Raw genomic sequence first — 15,579 nt, 5'->3', positions numbered from 1 at the left:
GCTCGTGGAAGTCACTGTGGTTTGCCACTGAAAGGGTACGTAGCATGTTCTGTGTCCTTATCAGTGGTTAATAATATGCTTCCCCTTCCTTCTGTTGCAGAGAGTTATATCCTGATCTGAAGGAGCAGCTGAAGGAGTTCAGAAAGCACCTGGTAGAGAGCACCAATGAGATGGCACCGCTGAAAGTTTGGGAACTGCAAGGTAAAGGACCTGCCAGGAGAACGTTGCTGAGCTGTGTCCTTTGAGCCCGAAACGCCCACTGGAAAAGGTTTTGGGGCGTTACTCTGTAAGTCAGCAATCCAGTGGCCTCAGTGCCCAAGTCTGCCCTTGCCAGATTTCGTGAAGGCTGCCTTGTATAAAGTGGTGAGGCTGACAGCCGAGGGTCGTCCGGAAGGGTGCAGTTTATTTCTTGTTTTCAGATGCAGGGGCACTGGGTTTGTTTTCCAGCAAGGCTTTATCACAGAGCTGAACATGCCATTCCCAGTATTCGTTTGTGTATTCAGACTGTCAGGCACTCAGCTACTTCCCTTTTGAGAGAAGTTTCAGCTTTATTGTTCCTTTAGGGAATTAAAGATTATTTTACAGCTGTATAGGGGCATGTTAAGTAGAATAGAAGTAATCTGTACACAGAAAACATTTAAGGACCCATGAGATAGTTCCCCCGCTGTTTTGTTTGTATTTTTATTCATGGTTTTCACCTGGCACCCTGTGGGGGCATGTCACAAGAGAATCTGATGTAATGCTAAAGAAAAGGTGACGGCCATAGCAGGACCAACGTGAGGAAGCTAGGCACCTGACTAGTACAATTTGAAAAGATAAGTCTTAAGAAGTGCTCTGGGGATTAGTTTCATGGCATTGTGAAGATGCTTATTCCAAAGGGGAGGGTTCTAGGAAAGAGAGAGAGAGCTCAAAAGTGAGAGGTATTCACTTTGGAACATAGAGAAAAGTGTGTGAGCGTGAATAGAGAAGATGTAGTGATGCATTGATAGCAGAATGAGAAGCTGAGCTATGGATTTGTCTAAAGGTGAAGACAAAGATTTTGAGTATTACCTTTAGCACAAACAGGTTGGAGGTCTGAGGGTGAATGGGTGTTCTCTCTGCCCTCACTTCCACTCGTCTTCACTTTAAGAGGAGGCAGAAGAATTTCCACTTTAATCCTTGGGTGACTAATTCCTCACAGGAAATAAATTATATTGTCCCTGTTAGAGACCTTGCCATCACCATGTGCCTGAAACCCCACCTCTCCCCCAAACCTCACCTCTTCTCCCATAAAGACAATTGCTGGGCAAGGCAGATGACTCGCTATGCTACACACTATATCCATTCAGATACTCAAAGTCCCATAGAACTCTCACCCACCTAGCGAGAGTAGCACTAAACATGGCAGCTACAATCGCCTGCCAGATCCCAGCCCAAAAGGTACCACTTCTCAATGCGAGGTCCATCCACAACAAGCTACACTTTCAATATGATCTACTTACACATTAACATATGGATATATATATATATCTCAATTTATTCAGGCTGCACGTCCATTCCTCAAACAAAACTGAGCAGCACGGAGGGGGTGGGGGGTGGCTGTAGTGTTCTGGGAATCCCTTGGTTAACCTACTCCCCTACCAAGAACTCAACGTAATGGAATCCATCTTCTACAAATGAACATCCACCCCAAATGAGGCCTCTGTCTAGTGGATGAAATCTCTCAGAATCTCTTAACAACCATATTTGAAAGAATCCTGGAGCAACCGAGAGCACTGTTTCTCAGTGGTTTCAACTTCCATGTTGATAAGACAAACTCCTAATGTTGTTTTAGTAAGCATACTTTGCATGAAATAGACCTCATAAACAAGGGCACCAACCCTGCACCGGGTTCTTCTGGTGCCTTATATGCTCAGATATGAATATGTAGTACCATATGGTATATTCATTGGTCTGAATTGGATGTAATTCCTGCAAGTTGCTATCTATATTTTTTTAAGTCCGTTTTTAAAAAAATGTAAATAAAATATTTCCTTTTTCAAAAAGTCACTATTAGTTGAGGTGAGAAAAGTAGACCAACCACTTATCTTAGGGATTGACGAACTCAGAATCATAAAAGCACGGTCTCATCCTCAGTCTAACGCTGCAGCGTTTCGAAACCACTTATCAGGGGCTGAGTGAACTATAGCGGCCGTAATGCAGGAGCCTGTCGGCTGTCAACGTTCACAACATGTCCCTCCGATTCTTGTTGGTTGACTTCGTCTCCTCTTCATGGGAGCTTGAGGCAGTCTCACCACCACCACCACCACTGCAAGTCAGTTTTATTTTCTCCCCTTTTTAACCCTCTCTCTTCCAGGTGACTGAGCTGCCCAGCCAACTCCACAACAATGTGTGAAGCTCAGTCAGCTGGAATAGTGAAACTTGACAGAAATGGGACCAGTCTGGCAGACGTCCAGGGCAAGAGCGTCTTGACAGTAACAGAAACTTGACATGCTAGCTATCTTGTCTGACGGCGTGCGCTATCTCTCTCGCTGTACTTTCCTCTCGCTTTTAGATCTGAGTTTCCAGGCGGCTGCGCGCATTCTGGCTGCTCCCAAGGCAGAGGCTCTTCTGGTCATGAAGGATCTGAGTCAAAATTTTCCCACCAAGGCCAGGTAATCCTGTTTATCCCGCACCTCATTTCTTGTTTAGCTGGAGAGCAGTAGAGGCATTTTGTGCTGATTATAACTGAAGACATCTTACTATGTAAGGGACTCTCTGTGGACAGTTATTTACAACTGTGGTGCAGCAGCAGAGATGGGACCTGTCGTGCTGAGCTTGCCTTCTGATGCTGCAGAACCTTTCTCGCATTGCTTTGTGTTTTCCAGCTGATGCCCCACAGCTCCAAATGACTTCCAGCTAATCTTATTGTTTTCTTTTCCAACCCAAGATTTACCATGTTGTAAATAGTTTTATGGGAAAGATGCTGACATAATGCGAGACAGGAGACCAAAGGCAGTGATACCGAGTGTACATTTCTGTTTTTTCTTAGAGCACTAACTAGGACGGTCGTAAGCCCAGAGCTAAGGATGGAGGTGGAAGAAAACCAGAAGGTAATTATTCATGATGATAATTTGGAATGTGAATTTGTCAGCGATGTGAAGTGATTTTCACTGGTAAATAAGGGCTAACAATATGTCCTGGCCATTGAGTCCCGGGCTGGTAGATTTTTGTGAGAAGCTATTTGTTTTCTTTTATTTGATAGTTGAAGAAACCAAGACGAAAGGCCAGAGCTGCTACTTTTAAACAAGGAGAGCGAGTCATTAAGCCATCATATTTATAAAATGCTTGGAGTATTCAATCTTCAGCATGCACAGTTGGTTCCCTGCCCCGTAGCCATCCACTAGCATGATTTCAGTTTTGCTTTTGCTCCACCAGACCAGTCCAGACGCATGAGTTTTGTCCTCCTACCAGGAGGTGGAGACAGAAAAGAACTAGAAATCTGAACTGCCTTATGTAAGATTCCACGCAGCCTGTAGCTTTCTGTTATTCTCCGTCTCCAGCAGATGGTAGATGTACAAGACCTGTGCAGCTGAAGTTTGCAAGAAGAGAGGAGTTCCTCCTAGTGGGGTAGGGCCTAGCAGAGGGGGTTGGTGGCTCCCACACTGCTTTTAGTCTGCAGGCACTTTAGGGGATGAGGGTTGATATCCAGAAGAGTCTGACTCCCACCCAAAAAAATGATTTAGAGCCAGAAGGCTTTTTCCTCTGTAGTTTGAACCTTTAGTTACTCCCTGCAGGCACTCACAGAGCCTCGCTGGCATTTTTCACAGGCCCTAGAGTTATTTGCCCTCCCCAAGGTGGACGCCGCGGTCTCCGCCATTACGAAAAAGACGACTATCCCGGTTACGGGGCCGGCAGCTCGGAAGGAAGTTCAGGTTCGCAAGCTATTTTTTTTTTTTGGTTTTTTATATACCGATATTGCATTGGATGCAAATGAAATCGGTTTACATTGAACAATTAAACTTGCTTGAGAGCATTACATATAACAAAGAACATATAAGAACATTAAAATAACATGGTAATTGAAGTATTCATCTTATACAGATGCCTTGCAAAAGGCTAATGAAAATTAACAATAAATAATTAACTAACCGATGGATGCATCGAATGAAATTGGGCTAGAGTGCAAAGGGAGGATAAGCAAGCTAGAGATTTAGCTCAAAAGAATTTTTGAGGTCTCGGCTCTGAGTCTTCGCGCAGCTATTTGTTCCAGCTTCAAGCAGAGGGCATGCTTATGCTGGGCTCAGCATTCCGAGGAGGAGCAGACACTCACGGATGTGCAAGCAGCTCAGTCAGAATGGTTGGAATCGGCGATCGCATTTGTAGCAGATGCGTTGTACGATGTTGTCCGGACGTCCTCCCGTATTATGGGGGCTGCGGTGTCGGCATGACGTCTGCTCTGGCTTTGTAACTGGTCCGTGGATGTTTCTTCTAAGTCCCAGTTGGTGTCTTTACCCTTTAAGGGTCATCTCCTATTTGGGGAGGACTTGGATCAGATTGTGAAGCAGTTGGGAGACACTAAGGTACCTCGCTTACCAGAAGACAGGCTTCGGGGTAGATGCAGTTTTCCAACTCATTTGTGCAAAGTCGGAGGCCAGTTGCCATACAGCGGTGCAGATGGTACTTTGGACCTTGTGATCGTTAGGCTGGGTGGTGAATTTGGCAAAGAGTCACCTGGTACCGTCACAGACTCTGGAGTATTTGGGAGCATTCTTCAACACCAACAAGGGCAAGAGTCTTTCTGATGAACGAGAGGGCCTGCAAACTACAATTGCAGATTCGGCGATTGGTGCAGTTGAGAGTCCCCAGAGCTTGGGATATGCTACAGGTTCTCGGTTCCATGACTTCCACCTTGGAGCTGGTGCCGTGAGCTTTTCCTCATATGCGTCCCCTTCAGAGAGCACTTCTGGCCCAGTGGAGTCCGGTGTCGGTGAAGTATCATCAGCCCATTTCTCTTCCTCCGGAGACCAAGGACTGTCTGTCGTGGTGGCTACACACTCCCAACCTCCTGCGAGGGGTATCCTTGGAGATTCCGGATTGGGTGATCCTGACCACGGATGCAAGTCTCTCTGGTTGGGGAGCAGTTTGTCAAGAGTCAAGTGGCTCAAGGGTCCTGGTTGAACGTAGAGGCGTCTTGGTCTATCAATCGGTTGGAGGCCAGGGCAGTGCGTTTGGCTTTGCTTGCCTTTCAGCCTTTACTCCAAGGACGGTCGGTGCGAGTTCTCTCAGACAATGCAACAACTGTAGCTTACATAAACAGACAAGGAAGGCACCAAGAGCCATGCGGTGTCGCTGGAAATTCAGGACTTGATCTGGTGGGCAGAACAGCATTTAGTCCAAATCTCGGCGTCTCATATCTCCGGAGTCGAGAATGTACAAGCCGATTATCTTGGTCGCAAGCTTCTGGATCCGGGAGAATGGGAGTTGTCAGACGTGGCAGTGCACCTCATTCGCGAGAAGTGGGGCTGTCCACGGGTCAATCTGATGGCGACATGTCACAATGCAAAGGCTCCTCTGTTTTTCAGCAGACGCAGAGACTACAGCGCCGAGGGCGTAGATGCTCTGATCCTTCCCTGGCCGCGGTGAGTTCTGCTCTTTGTGTTCCCTCCTTGGCCTCTAGTGGGCAAGATCCTGCGGTGAATAGAGAGACACCCAGGGGAGGTGGTGCTAGTGGCTCTGGAGTGGCTATGCCATCCTTGGTTCGCAGATCTGTTAAATCTAGCGGTCGAGGGTCCCTTACGACTCGGTCATCTCCCCAGTCTACTACATCAGGGTCCCATATTTTCGGATCAGACAGATCGCTTTTGTCTAGTGGTATGGCTTTTGAGAGGAGGCGTTTAAGGTCGAAAGGATACCCGGAACCGGTGATTACTACCCTCCTTCAATCTAGGCGGAAGTCCACTTCAGTGGTGTATGTCCAAGTCTGGAAGGTCCTCTCATCCGGATGTGGTCTGTTTTATTCAAGGGGTCAAGAATCTGCGTCTACCGGTGAGAAGAGTTTGTCCTCCTTGGAAACTCAACCTGGTTCTTCGAGGTTTATGTGAGGCTCCCTTTGAACCCATATGTAGGGCTACGCTGAAGGATGTGACTTTGAAGGTTGTTTTCTTCGTAGCTATTTGCTCTGCAAGACGAATTTCAGAGTTACAGCCTTTGTCATGTCATGATCCTTTTCTGAAGATATCGGACGGGGGGGGTGTCTTTACGGACAGTTCCATCCTTTCTCCCGAAGGTAGTATCTCCGTTTCATGTTAATCAGTGGAGCTGCCGGCTTTTTTGGATTTGACTGTTTCGGAACCACATGCTCGTGAGCTTTGGCTATTGGATGTCCATCGATCATTGCTTCGCTATCTTAAGGTCAGGAATGATTTTCGACGATCTGACCATCTTTTCATTTTGTCCAAAGAAGGGGCTTCAAGCTTCCAAGACCACCATTGCCAGGTGGCTTAAGGAAGCTATTGGATCAGCTTACATTTTCAAAGGTACGCTAGTACCGGAGGGCTTGAGGGCTCATTCCACCCAATCTCAGTTGGCTTCTTGGGCCAGAGGCTCATTTGGCCTCGCCACAAGAGATTTGTAGAGCGGTGACTTGGAAGTCGCTGCATACTTGGTCCCACCCTGTTTAGGAAGCTTTGGTACATCTCAGGAGTCTGGACTGATCCGGTACGTACAGGGAAAAGAAAATTTGGTTCTTACCTGATAATTTTCGTTCCTGTAGTACCAAGGATCAGTCCAGAGTCCCGCCCAGGGGTTAAGGAGGATGGAGAGTCGTCTGCTTTACTGTCGTACATTACAGATATCAGAAGTTTTTTGTCAAGTTCTCAAAGTTTATATTCCAATGGGTTTTTTATGATGGTTTGTTTGTATTCAGCTTTGGTACAGATTAATACTGAGGAACTGCAGGGGTCATCAGTATATATAAAGCAGTGTCAGTTTTACTTTCTCTGTCTCCACCTGCTGGCACGGATGAATGAACTCAGGAGTCTGGACTGATCCTTGGTACTACAGGAATTAAAATTATCAGGTAAGAACCAAATTTTCTTATCACAAGAAAAAGGAATAAATCTTTGTAGTCTTTTCTGTATACCTCAGAGTTTGAGATCCGTAAGATAGGTAATGAAATATTTGGGGAGAAGTGGATTCTCCCTGGTTTCAGCTGAAAGGTAAACTAAAGCTAGCGTGGTCAGTGGTCAAGCTTTTAGGGCCTTATGGACTAACAAGCAATGTTTATAAAACATGCAAGGATTTATTAGTTGGCCTCTGGGAAGGCTATTTAGCTTCGTATTGAATGCACAAAATCTGTCCTAGTCCGTGGTAGATGATGGCATTTTTGTAATTTCTAAACCAGAAAGAGACAGATTAGAATGAAGCTCATATAGGCCAGAAAAGATTTTAGCAACAATTCTAGTGACTAGGTTGTCTGAGATTTTTTCTAAACTGATGAACTAAACTGGCTTTATCGCAGGAAGGCAGGCATTGGACATTGCATGCGGTGTCATTTGACCTTGGTACATGAAGCCAAAATAGGAAAGCTGTTGGTGCATATCTCTTTGGGTGCTGAAAAAGCATTTGATAACGTAGACTGGAATTTTTTGAAGGGGGTATGGCAAAAATTTAAATTTGGGCCCAGTATCTGCACATTGGTTAACTGGAGGTATGATCCTCTGAATTCAAGGGAAAGATTAACGGTGATTATTCAGAGAAACTCTGTCTAAAAAGGGGAATAGAGAAATGCCTTGGCAGGAGTCGGAGGAAGCTTGCAGGCACAAGAAGGTGTTTAAGAACGATCGAGGCGCTGAGGTGGTGGGAACATAGCAGATGGGGGATTCCAGGATGACGCTGCAGCCAGAGCGGAAAAAGTAACGAGGAGCAGCAACTCGGGTGGTAGGGAGTGAAGATGGATGGGGAATTATATGAAAAAGAGCACCATAAAGAGCTGAGGATGTAAAATTGGAGGTGGAAGTGGATGCCGATGAGGTGGTGGTGGTGGTGGTGAGTGGGGTGTTAAATGGGAGGGCCTGTGGGCTGGGTGAGCAGCGGAGTTCTGCACAAAGTTTAAAAGAGACTCTGAGACTAGCAAGTGGTAAGTCAGAACCAGAGCATATGAGCTGGAGGTTTATCCAGAAAGAATGAAACGAGGCTTCTAAGTTGGTGGAGAGACGTTTTGGGAACTGCATTGGTTTGGAGGGTGAGGAATTATCAGGTTGTTTCGCATTAGAGTGCTAATTGTGTGTGTGTGCGTGTCCTCACTTTCAGTACTACAAAGGCACGCTGGGACTGCAGCCCGGGGAGTCGGCCCTCTTTATTAACGGCCTGCATATCGACCTTGACACTCAGGATATATTCAGGTATGAACTCCGTCATAAGACAGCCAAAGCTTTACTGAAGAAATTCAACCACTTTTTTTGTGACTAAAGAAATGTGTAATATTTTTTTTAAATGGTAATTTTCCAAAGGAGGATAAGAGTTTCTATATTTGGGCAAATGGGAATGGGATGTCAGGTTGGTGAGGTCACAGGGTGGGACTTGTGCGTTCGGGGGGGAAGGAGGTCAAGGGTTTGCATACAATGCACTGAGGGTTTCACAGGTGTAAGACTTAATTTCTCCTGAAACATTGTGGTGGGAAAGGGTGGCGACTGGCAAAGGGATACAAAACTTACCACCTTTAGGAGGGGGCCCCAGGGAAACCGAGATCAGGACTGCAGGTTATGCCTCTCAATCTGCTGGAGACAGAGAAAATACAGCAGTCTGGACTGATCCTGCTACGTACAGGGAAGGCAGGTTTGCTACACATGTATTGTGTGAGGGTTTTGTATTTTACAATCTGCCTAGCAGTACATGGAGTTAATGTTGCTGTTTAATGAGATGACAACAGAATCAGAATTTCTTTTTTTATGGTGAATTGTGCAGGGAAATATCCTAGTTTTGCATGGGGGGGAGTGGTCTTGCAGAAGTAGGGTTATATGCTTACATTTATCCCCATGATGATGGTCTCGTGTTCAGTGTTACATGCAGGTGAGCATCATCTGTCAAGTGCACCCCGATGGAAAAAAAAAGTTGAGAACTTCTGGGTTACACTTGCCCGGTGCCGTCTGAAATTAACTCCAGCCTTTGGCAGGAGTTAATTTGTGAAAGTAAAATGTGCGGCTTGGCCGCACATTTTGCTTTCTGTATTGCGGGTGACTACCTATTAGGCTCATCAACATGCATTTGCATGTGATGAGCGCTATTAGTTTCGGGGGGGGGGGGGGGGGGGTTGGCTTTGCGTTTTCCACGTGCTATTACCCCATACTGTATTAAGGGGTAAAAATAGCGTGTCGAAAACGCGCTGCCAAACGGGGGCTAACGGTGTGCTCGGCCGAGCATACCGTTCTGTATTGGCCTGTTTGAAAGTTGTAAAAATATAGTGTGTCACAATACTGTGAGAGCCGTTTGCTTACTGCCTTCCATGACCTCTCTACACTCAAGGCTTAGCCTCTCCAGTAGGTATCATGATTTTTATGTTGCCTTGCGTTTTGTATGGTTTTTAAAACCTGTAGGTTGTTTTACCTTTATGAAGCACTGTTTATTTTATTATGTTCGTTTTTTGTAACCTGTTCCAAGCTATGGGAAAGCGGGTTATAATAACTTCCAAATAAATGTGCAAATTGAGAGTGGAGAGACCTCAGCAGCATGGACTAATCCTATGGCTACAGCTTGCATATCTCTGCTGCTGCACCACAGCTGTAAACATATGTGTACAGCTTTCATATTTCCTTCAAGGCATCTGGGGGGGGGAAGATGCAGTAAGGGGGAAAATAAAACCGGGTAAATCTTCCCCTTTCCTAAGCCTTTTGTGGTTTGTGTGACTGGTCGTCTCTGCAGCCTGTTTGACCTGCTGCGCAATGAAGCTCGTGTGATGGAAGGACTGCACAGACTTAGGATTGAAGGGATGTCGCTGCACAATATCCTCAAGCTGAACATCCAGCCATCTGATTCAGATTATGCTGTGGACATCCGGAACCCTGCTATCTCTGTAAGTCTCCCTTTTCTGTGCTCCTGTAGTACAGTGGATCCCTCTTATGTTGAGCTTTTTTTGGTGTCCTCTTTCATGTATATTTGTTGGTTAGTAGGAAGAGAGTCTGTTCTTGTCAGCATTCTTTAGGACCTGGGGAAGGGGAGCTGAGATCATCTGCATCCCAGGATCTAGAAAAGTCAGGCTCCTGATTAGGAGAAACATCTTCTGCTAAGCCACATACGCTTGCTATCAAGGAATAGGAATTTAAAAAAGCAAAACAAAAAATGAGGAATGAAAGCAAAATAAAAAGTTATTTTGAAATGGTTTACATTCTCTCACTTACTGATGATACAGCTGAAACCTTGCTTGTGTGATTTGACGTTTAAGATTCTTCCCTACCTGCTCCCATTCAGTGTAAAATCAAATCATCTCCATTGTACTTCTGCTGGCTGCACAGTCCCAGTGCTTTACCACTACTAGAGACTTCAGCAAGCTCTCGTTCTGATGACCTGTCCTGGTCTCCACCATCTCCACTGGAAAGCTTGTTCAATGCATCCAATATTTCTTTACAGAGCGAACAGCCTCCCTGTAGAGGTGGTAAAGACAAGACCAGTATCTGAATTCAAGAAAGCATGGGATAAACATTGAGGGCATCTGAATAGTGGTAGGGACTGTAAAGCTTAATAGTTTGGATGGGCAGACTAGACAGATCGTAATAGTCTTTTTCCGTCATCATGTTTCTATGTTATATGTCTCATGTTTCCATTAAAAGATCTTGAGAACTTTTTTAAAGTTGGTCAAATTGATTGCAGTCTGTATGACCTCAGAATGTTCCTTCTTGTCAAAGTACACCATGGTGATGTTTTTGTGCTTTTTTTTCTCTTTTTTTTCATAGTGGATCAATAACCTGGAGCTGGATAGCAGGTACAACTCATGGCCTTCCAGTGTCCAAGAACTGCTACGGCCAACTTTCCCTGGAGTTATTCGGCAGATACGCAAAAACTTCCACAACTTGGTGAGCAGCAGCCATCTGTATGGGGGCAAGGAGGAAGAGCAAAGCTGCTTCATTAAAATCAAGAATACAAAATAACATTGTGTGGACAATTAAATGTTAGAGCTATTAGTGGTGCTCAAGTTACATCTAAAAGCTTTGAATAATAATAATAGTTGCATTTATTTATTTTTCACTACTATATATATAACGATGTACATCATCAACTTATAAACAGGTTACATTGAATAAAACGTTTAAATAATCAGTCATAATAAATACAAAATAATAATCACCCTCTATACACTAAAATCAACCCAAAAGGTGAACTAAACTCATAAACATAATAGTCTAATCCTGTCATCAAATGATCAGACAATACCCAGCCTAATCATAAATACTTAATTTATTTGATAAGCCTCTTGAATAGCTTTCAGTCACTGCTGATGTGAGCTAGATTTGAATTGGTGTTCCCTGTATGTACCAGGATCAGTCCAGACTGCTGGGTTATGCCTCCCTTCCAGCAGATGGAGTCAGGGAAAAGCTGAAAAGCACCCTCACCTGCGATCCTTCAGTATTTCTCTGACTCCAGCAGATGAAAGATGTCATAACCTGTGGTCCTGATCCTTTGCAAAATTCTTTATTTGATTGATTAATAATTGAAGGGGGTATCCTAACTTTAGTACCTTTGGCTAGATCAACTTGTAGTAAGTAGTAAAAAAAAAAAAAAGGGGAAGACTGAGATCACTTTGTAATAGCAGGCAAGGCTGGGCTTCTGCCCTTGGCCTTAATACCCGGAGAATATTAACACAGCCCGGTAAGTTGGGGGGGATTTACCGGTGGGCCGGTCCCTCCCCTCCCCATACAGTGCCAGAGACGTCTTAATTCCTCTGGTGGGAGCTACAAATTGTATATTGAGCCCAGGGACATACATTCTCCTGATTGAGTAGCTCTGAAAAAGAAAAAATAAATAAAAAGACAAAGGATAAGCCTTTTAAACAGAGCGAGCCTGCTGAAATCTCTTGGGGCTCCGGAGGGGGTGAATTGTTTCACTCAGCTGATTTTCTACTTACGACTTAGATTGCCGTGCTGCGAGGATCGTGATGTACAGCGTGTGGGGAGCCGGCAGCGTGGCTCTCATGAAGGCCTCTGCTCCCGCTGTATCCCCGGGGGCGAGGGGGCCTTCGCAGCTGCCGATTGCAGGGAAAAGATCGGCATTGCTGCGATCGCGCGGCTTAGGCCGTAGTCAGACAGTTCACAAGGAGAGGCCTGCCCCGTCTCTGACAAGCGCGGGAATGGCGGCCATTTTGCCCGATTTGGGCCCCGATGCTGCACAGGGCTCAGATGCACAGAGCTCGGGGGAGGGGATTTCCCGCCAATTTCTCCGCCTACATTAAGCCCCCAAAGGCCTCGTGATTTGGGACATGATTCTTCTCCTCCTGCCATGCCTCCGGTGGGGCTCTTAAAGAGACAACACCCATTTTCTTCTCAGTTTATTTTACTCCTTCACAAAGCTTATATGGAGGCTGAGGCAGACTTGGATGGGTAATATTCTGCTAAGATCCCCAGGCTTGCGGAGGATCAAGGGGCTTCTAGGACCCGGCCTTCCCGTCCCGCTCCTGACACTAAGCTACCGGCGCCTTCCACTCCTCCGGGGTCCATGCTTCCGGACCCCTCCCCGGTGGATACGAGCGATGATGTTGACAATGCTGCTCCGGTGGAGAGGGATGATCCGCGGGTGCTCCGGTTATTTCGTAAGGAGGAGCTAGACCCTTTGATTCCTCATGTGCTACAGGAACTAGATATTCAGGCTCCGCAGCCGGTGACGGATCCTTCTTCAGGAGATCCTGTTTTGTCAGGCCTGCAGGCTCCTCCTAGAACTTTTCCTTTCCACCCAATGCTTTTACAGCTTATGACCCGGGAATGGGATGCGCCTGAAGCCACCCTAAGGGTTAGTAGGGCCATGGAAAAACTTTACCCACTGTCGGACGAGTTCTTGGATCTTCTCAAGATCCCTAAGGTGGACATGGCCGTGTCGGCCATTGCCACACGCACCACGGTTCCGGTAACGGGAGGAGCAGCTCTCAAGGACCTCCAGGATAGAAAGCTGTAGGTTCTACTAAAGCAGATATTTGAAGTATCGGCCCTCGGAGTTAGGGCGGCCATCTGTAGTAGTCTCATGCAGAGAACTACTCTTAGATGGGTTCAGCAATTACTCACAACTCAAGAGCTCCCTCCGGCGGAGGCAGAACAGGCCGACTGCATGGAAGCGGCGGTTGCTTATACAGCGGACGCTTTGTACGATCTTCTTCGTACTTCTGCGCGCATGATATCCTCAGCATTTTCGGCAAGGAGGCTTCTTTGGCTCCGTAGTTGGTCGGCTGATGTCTCATCTAAGTCCCAGCTGGGCGCCTTTCCATTTAGAGGAAAGCTATTATTTGGAGATGATCTGGAACAACTGGTTAAGTCCTTAGGGGACAATAAGGTTTACAAGCTCCCGGAGGACAAGCCCAGACCATCTTGCCCTTTTGGTGCGACCTGGGGTTGTTTTCGGGGTCAGCACCGTTTTCGTATGGGTAGGGGCTCGTCTTTTGCCCCTCGGCAGTCGTCGGCAAGGTCTCAGACTTGGGCTCATTCCTTTCGTGGTGGATGGCCTCAGCGCGACGGATCCTCCCAAGGATTTTCCTCCAACAAGGTTTCCCAATGAAGGTGCGCCGGCCGTTTCCTCCATTCCTGAGATTGGGGATCGTCTCTCCCTGTTTCGCGAGGAATGGGTCAAGATTACTTCGGACCAGTGGGTTCTAGATATCATAGAACACGGTTACACTTTGGATTTTGCTCGCCCGCTTCGGGATCTTTTCCTAGTGTATCCTTGCAGGTCTCAGGCAAAGCAACAGGTCATATTCTAAACCCTGTCTCGGCTCAAGGCTCTGGGAGCAGTTGTGTCTGTGCCACCGAACGAATGTCGGACCAGCAGGTACTCCATTTATTTCGTAGTCCCCAAGAAGGTGGGCTCCTTTCGGCCGATATTGGACTGAAAAAATGTCAACAGAGCACTACGGGTCCCTCGTTTTTGAATGGAGATGTTGAGGTCCGTCATTGCGGCCATCCACAAAGGCAAATTTTTGGCTTCTTTGGATCTGACGGAGGCTTACCTTCACATAGGAATCCGAGAGCATCATCGAAGGTTTCTGCAGTTCAAGGTCTTGGGCGAGCATTACCAGTTTCCTGCGCTGCCGTTCGGTTTAGCGATGGCTCCCCGCATCTTCACCAAGGTGATGGTGGTAGTGGCAGTGTGTCTGTGGCAGGAGGGGATTTTAGTTCATCCCTATCTGGACGACTGGCTCATTCGGGCGAAATCGGAAGAGCTCTGTAAGGTGGCGGTGCAGTTGGTTTTTCATCGCCTCCATTCGCTCGGATGGGTTGTCAATTTCTCCAAGAGCCAATTGGTACCGTCTCAAGTGTTGTAATTTCTGGGAGCACGGTTCGATACATCTGTGGGCAAGGTTTTCCTACCTTGGGAGAGGATGGGCAAACTAATGTCTCAGGTTCGACATCTTTTGGCCCTTCCATTGCCCAAGGTATGGGACTATTTGCAAGTTCTTGGTTCTATGGCATCTACTCTGGAGTTGGTTCCCTGGGCATTTGCTCCTATGAGGCCTTTGCATTGGGCGTTGCTTTCCCATTGGGACCACATGTCCAAGGAATTCCACTTGCCCTGGCCCCTTCTGGATCCAGCCAGGGCCAGTCTAGAATGGTGGTTGATCCCCAATCACTTACAGCAGGGAATGGATCTAGAGAATCCACAGTGGATGATTGTGACAACGGATGCCAGCCTTTCCGGTTGGGGGGGGGGGGGCAGTCTGTCAGTCACGATCAGCACAAGGTCAATGGACAGCGTAGGAGTCCAAGTGGTCCATAAATCGGTTGGAGACAAGGGTGGTTCGTCTAGCGCCGTTTTCTCCCGCTAATCCAGCATCGTTCGGTAAGGATCCTATCTGATAATGCGACAACCGTGGCTTACATAAATCGTCAAGGGGGAACAAAGAGTCGGCCGGTGGCCGCAGAGGTGGATAAGTTGATGGTCTGGGTGGAACGCAATCTGTGCCAGTCTGTGGCGTCACATAGCCGGAGTGGACAACGTCCAGGCAGATTTTCTCAGTTGACAAAGGCTAGATCCCGGCTAATGGGAACTGTCTGAGGAGGCGATGCAGCTCTTCACTCGCCAGTGGGGAGTCCCCCGGCTGGATTTGATGGCCACTCATCTGAACACGAAAGTGGCTCATTTCTTCAGTCGCAGAAGGGAGCACGAGTCAGAAGGGGTGGATGCCCTGGTCCTTCTGTGGTCTCACGACGCGCTCCTCTATGTGTTTCCTCCTTGGCCGTTGGTAGGAGAGGCCTTAAGGCAAATAGAGTCCCACCACTGGACGGTTATTCTTGTAGCTCCGGAGTGGCCGCGGAGGCCGTGGTTCTCAGACCTGATCAACTTGGTGGTAGACGGTCCCTTGCGTCTCGGTCACCTATCGAAATTACTCCGACAGGATCCAGTATTTTTCGATCAGGCGGCTTGGCTTAT

The 15,579-nt window shown here is 47.0% G+C and overlaps 1 protein-coding gene across 2 annotated transcripts in view; it reads left to right on the top strand.

The window, feature by feature from the left end:
- UGGT1 (UDP-glucose glycoprotein glucosyltransferase 1) overlaps nucleotides 1–15,579 on the top strand; it is a 246,543-nt gene that overhangs the window by 53,472 nt on the left and 177,492 nt on the right. For both annotated transcript variants that reach the window (XM_029615446.1, XM_029615445.1), the window contains exons 9-14: nucleotides 101–201; nucleotides 2,534–2,633; nucleotides 3,011–3,071; nucleotides 8,272–8,363; nucleotides 9,880–10,030; nucleotides 10,908–11,027. In XM_029615446.1, the coding sequence (XP_029471306.1) occupies nucleotides 101–201; nucleotides 2,534–2,633; nucleotides 3,011–3,071; nucleotides 8,272–8,363; nucleotides 9,880–10,030; nucleotides 10,908–11,027 (625 nt within the window). The remainder of the gene's footprint in view (nucleotides 1–100; nucleotides 202–2,533; nucleotides 2,634–3,010; nucleotides 3,072–8,271; nucleotides 8,364–9,879; nucleotides 10,031–10,907; nucleotides 11,028–15,579) is intronic.

This window comes from Rhinatrema bivittatum, chromosome 9, assembly GCF_901001135.1.
Source record: "Rhinatrema bivittatum chromosome 9, aRhiBiv1.1, whole genome shotgun sequence".
NCBI classification, from domain to species: domain Eukaryota; kingdom Metazoa; phylum Chordata; class Amphibia; order Gymnophiona; family Rhinatrematidae; genus Rhinatrema; species Rhinatrema bivittatum.
Note: the sequence above shows the minus strand (reverse complement) of the source record. Positions and strands in the feature narration are given on the sequence as shown.